Source organism: Colobus angolensis, unplaced genomic scaffold (genome assembly GCF_000951035.1).
Source record: "Colobus angolensis palliatus isolate OR3802 unplaced genomic scaffold, Cang.pa_1.0 Scaffold314, whole genome shotgun sequence".
Taxonomy (NCBI): Eukaryota; Metazoa; Chordata; class Mammalia; order Primates; family Cercopithecidae; genus Colobus; species Colobus angolensis.
Genome location: NW_012116422.1, coordinates 1,186,474 through 1,190,622, shown reverse-complemented (window position 1 = coordinate 1,190,622; position 4,149 = coordinate 1,186,474). Strand labels below are relative to the sequence as shown.

Here is a 4,149-nt window from a genome sequence, read left to right as displayed (position 1 = left end):
GCCATTCTCCTGCCTCAGCCTCCAGAGTAGCTGGGATTACAGGCACCTGCCACCACGCCTGGCTAATTTTTGTATTTTTAGTACAGACAGGGTTTCACCGTGTTGGCCGGGCTGGTCTCGAACTCCTGGCCAGGTGATCCACCCACCTTGGCCTCCCAAAGTGCTGGGATTACATATGTGAGCCACCACGCCCGGCCTGCTTGTGTGTTTAAAAAAGTATATACATACATGCGTACATGGTGTTGTGCAAAACAAAATGTCTGTAGCGCTACTCACCAAACAGTTTGTGGTTGGCTTTCTAGAGCTCCTCCTGGGAGAGAAGAGGTGAACTTGTACTTTTTTCTAGTACATTCTATGCTATTTAACATTTTCACAATGAAAATCTTACTTTCATATTGAAAACTAATTTAAAGGAAGAACAAATGCACAAGATGCAGCTCACCGAGGTAAACAAAGTAGGGGGCAATGATGCTGCCCACTCTGGAGGCCATGGATGCGACCCCCACTGCCATGTTCCTGACCAGGGTTGGGTAGAGCTCAGCAGTGAAGACATACAGCATGGAGAAAGCAGAGGTGATTCCAAATTTTCCCAGCATGACCAGACCAATGGATAAGAAGTAATAATCTGGAAAAGAGACCCAGTATAAGCAACGGTGCTTTTAGAAGTGATACTTTTCTTGTATCAGTTGTTTTTATTGTCTTTTTTGCTTCAGTGGGAGTATTTTTATTAACATAAATATATTCCCAAAATAGCATTTTCTCTTTGAGTGTCCTAGTATTTGGGCATGAACAAAGATGGAGCATGAGGGGTGGCTTTGTACTTTGTTCTACTGTTATTCTAGGTCATTAATGCATTCAGTGACCTTTGTCGACTTGTCTTTTGTTTGTTACAACAGTTTCATGGGTAAGCTATTAGCATGTTAATATAGTTAAGTTTTATCTTCAAAGAGGAGGACCAATCCTTTCTATCCTGTTTCTTATTACTAAGAAATGTGTATTTCTATTACTATCAATAATTTATTGACATTTTAATATTATGAGAACATCAGAAACAAGGGGAAAAGGGAAGCATATATCCTTTTGTGCGCTATTTAACTACTTAAAGATTCAGACCAGAAAACCACTGAATGTATCCTGGAACCGACATGTCCTACTCACTGTAATACTTGAATATACACCCAGGGAAAAGGTTTGAGAGTAGCCAGAAATTAGGAATCATGACTATGAGTTAAAGGGAGATTTTAGGTGAGTCTTTCTGTGAAGGGGATGACTGGAAGAGTTACGTTTCCTCTTTGGTGCTTTCTGCTTCTCCGAGGCTGTCTCTTCGGTTTGGGATAGTTGTTTTGAACACAGGAAACAACATACACAGTGAGCAATCACCTGTCTAATTGACTTATGAATGGCTTATGATGTAAAGGCTGAATAAACATGGAGCAGTGACTCAGAAGCAGCCTAGTCAATATGTGGGTCTTTTCTGGTAAGCTGTTCATCTTGGTTAACTTCTTACCCACAGGTACCAGTTGAATGAAGAGAAGCACACCTCCTCCCCAGAACAGTACTGCAGCTATGATATAACTCCTGGGCAGGGTTCGCAATAGCAGCCAGGCTGTAATGTAAGCTGGAATTTCAATCAAAGCAGAGAGGAAACAGTTCAGGTAGGCATCTCCATGTAAATTAGGCATATCCAGAGACAGAGCAAAGTAACCCACTGAGCTCAGCATCCTGAAAGAAAAAGGGATGTTGTGAATCGCTCTAAAATTTTATGATGGTCAAGAAATTCTCTATATCTTGCTGTCCTATAAGTAGCCACAACCTTGTTGGCTACTTAAATTTAAATAAATTAAAATTAAATAAAACCACAAATTCAGTTCCTTAGTTATGCTAGCCACACTTCAAGTGCTCAATAGCCACGTGTAACTAGTGGCTACTATATTGAACGACATAGATATGAAACATTTCCGTCACTGCAGAAGTTTCTATTGGATAGTGCTAGTCTAGATATACCAATATTCAACAATAACTTTTCTCAGGTAGTTGATTTCAAGTTTTCCTATTTCCTGAATAGTTTGTACCTCCTCAGTCTCTTACAGCTATTATTTGAAGAAAAAATATTAGTCACATCAGTGAACATAAAATCCAGATTCATTCTTTAACAAAAAAGAGATACAAGGGTCATACTGTGGGATTCACTTAGAATAAATTCCGATTCTCTTTAGGGAAAAGAGTGAATGTCCCCTAATACTTCAAATTATCACAGAGTGCAGCCTGTATATTCTGTCATTATAGTTAACTTTCATGTAGAAACTTCTCTGTGGGCCATGTGTGGTGGCTCATGCCTGAAATCCCAGCACTTTGGGAGACCGAGGCAGGCAAATCACCTGAGGTCAGAAGTTTGAGACCAGCCTGGCCAACATGGTGAAACTTCGTCCCTACTTAAAAGACAAAAATTAGCCAGGCATGGTGGTGGCATGTGCCTATAATCCCAGCTACTTGGGAGGCTGAGACAGGAGAATAACTTGAACTTGGGAGGCGAATGTTGCAGTGAGCTGAGATCGTGCCATTGCACTCCAGCCTGGGCGAAAGAGCTAAACTCCATCTCAAAATAATAATAACAATAATAATAATAATAATAATAATAATAAAAGAAGCTTCTCTATGGAAAAAATAACTATGTAACTGAGTACCCCTATTTTTCTAAGGGATAGTTTATTTTCTCTCTCTCTTCTTTTCTCTTTCCTCCTTTTCCCCGCTTTCTACTTAGCTCTTTAGAAGTGCAATTACAGCCTTTTAACCTCCTCTTCACTGGACACTCCCTGCAGGGCAAGTTCATCTAACTATGTGCTTAGAAGATCCAGAGTGGAACTCTCACCCCCCAGATTTCCTCAAGCGATATCAGTCAATTTCCAACCTAAAGTATGCCTGCTAGAGTTTTTGGCCACCTATACAACCTATTTCTGCCCATGAAGGTGCCAACTCAACTGCCCAGTAGATAAGGCAGCAAGCTAGCCCTCTGAGCCCTCACCTGCTTGCATCCTCCCCTGCCTTTTAGAAGTGCTTGCTTTCCACTTCAAAAAGAGAAGCGGTACCCTTTAGGCAGGAAGCCGATACCTTTCTCCCTAAGCTAGATTTGGAATAAAAAGTCACTTTCGTTACATCAGGCCTTGCTCTTGTTAATTGGACACTGCAAGCTATGAGTGACTGAACCTGAGTTTCTGTTACAACTGCACTATGCAGACGCCCCTGTGTAGAAATTTGCTTATTACTAACATGACTGAGAAGCAGAGGATATCTGAAAAATGATTTCAGGAACACTGGTGGATCTTTTTACACATACTAGACCCAAATTAGATAATGCAAGGACTAATTCGTAAACAAAACAAATAATTAAACTTTACTGCTCAAGGGATCTTAGTGATTTTCCCATTTAGTAATAGGAGCAGCTTAGATAGAACTAGGGACTAATTTTTTATTAGCTTGGTAGCATCACTGCCCAAGAGCATTTTCATCAGGGATATATATATGCTGAAATGTCAGAACTAAGAAGGCCATGTACCTAGGACAGACTTGCTTAATTCAGAGGCAGAAGCTCTGTCATTGATCTCTTCTAATTGCCAAGTAAGATGGCCCTTAAAAATAAACTTAGATTAGCTGCAGCCTAAATCTGCCAGTTCTGACGATCATCGTGTGTGCGTGTCTGTGTGTGTGTGTGTGTGTGTGTGTGTGCTGCCATCATAGGGTAGGAATTTTCTTTTTTCCTTTTCTTTTTTTTCTTGGCAGATAAATTATTAAATCTAATCTATAAAGCCAATTCATTATTTCTGTGCATGAAAGCCACTTGTTAGTTTGCTATTGGCACGTGTAAAAAGCTTATCAAGGCTCCAATCCAGGCAATGGGAATCTAGGTTATTCTAGCCTCACTGTTCAATTGCCAGGTCAGCTTCAGGAAGCAGGAGCTGAATTAGCATCTCTGCCTCAGGCACCAGGGACATCATTAGTCTTAATTTCATAATTTTTGGTGGGGAGGGAGCCCTTACCCAGGGACATCAATGATCTCAATCTCATAACTTTAGGAGGGGGAAAGGGAATGCTTTCCCTTTGGGCCCCAGTACTGCAGACTTAAATACTGTACCCTGTGACTTTTTTTTTTTT

The 4,149-nt window shown here is 40.7% G+C and overlaps 1 protein-coding gene across 1 annotated transcript in view; it reads right to left on the bottom strand.

Moving 5' to 3' along the window:
* Nucleotides 1–4,149, bottom strand: part of SLC22A4 (solute carrier family 22 (organic cation/zwitterion transporter), member 4) — a 49,544-nt gene that overhangs the window by 6,660 nt on the left and 38,735 nt on the right. Inside the window, 3 exon segments of the mRNA XM_011951114.1 lie at nt 229–268; nt 429–625; nt 1,508–1,722. Of these exon segments, the coding sequence (XP_011806504.1) occupies nt 229–268; nt 429–625; nt 1,508–1,722 (452 nt within the window).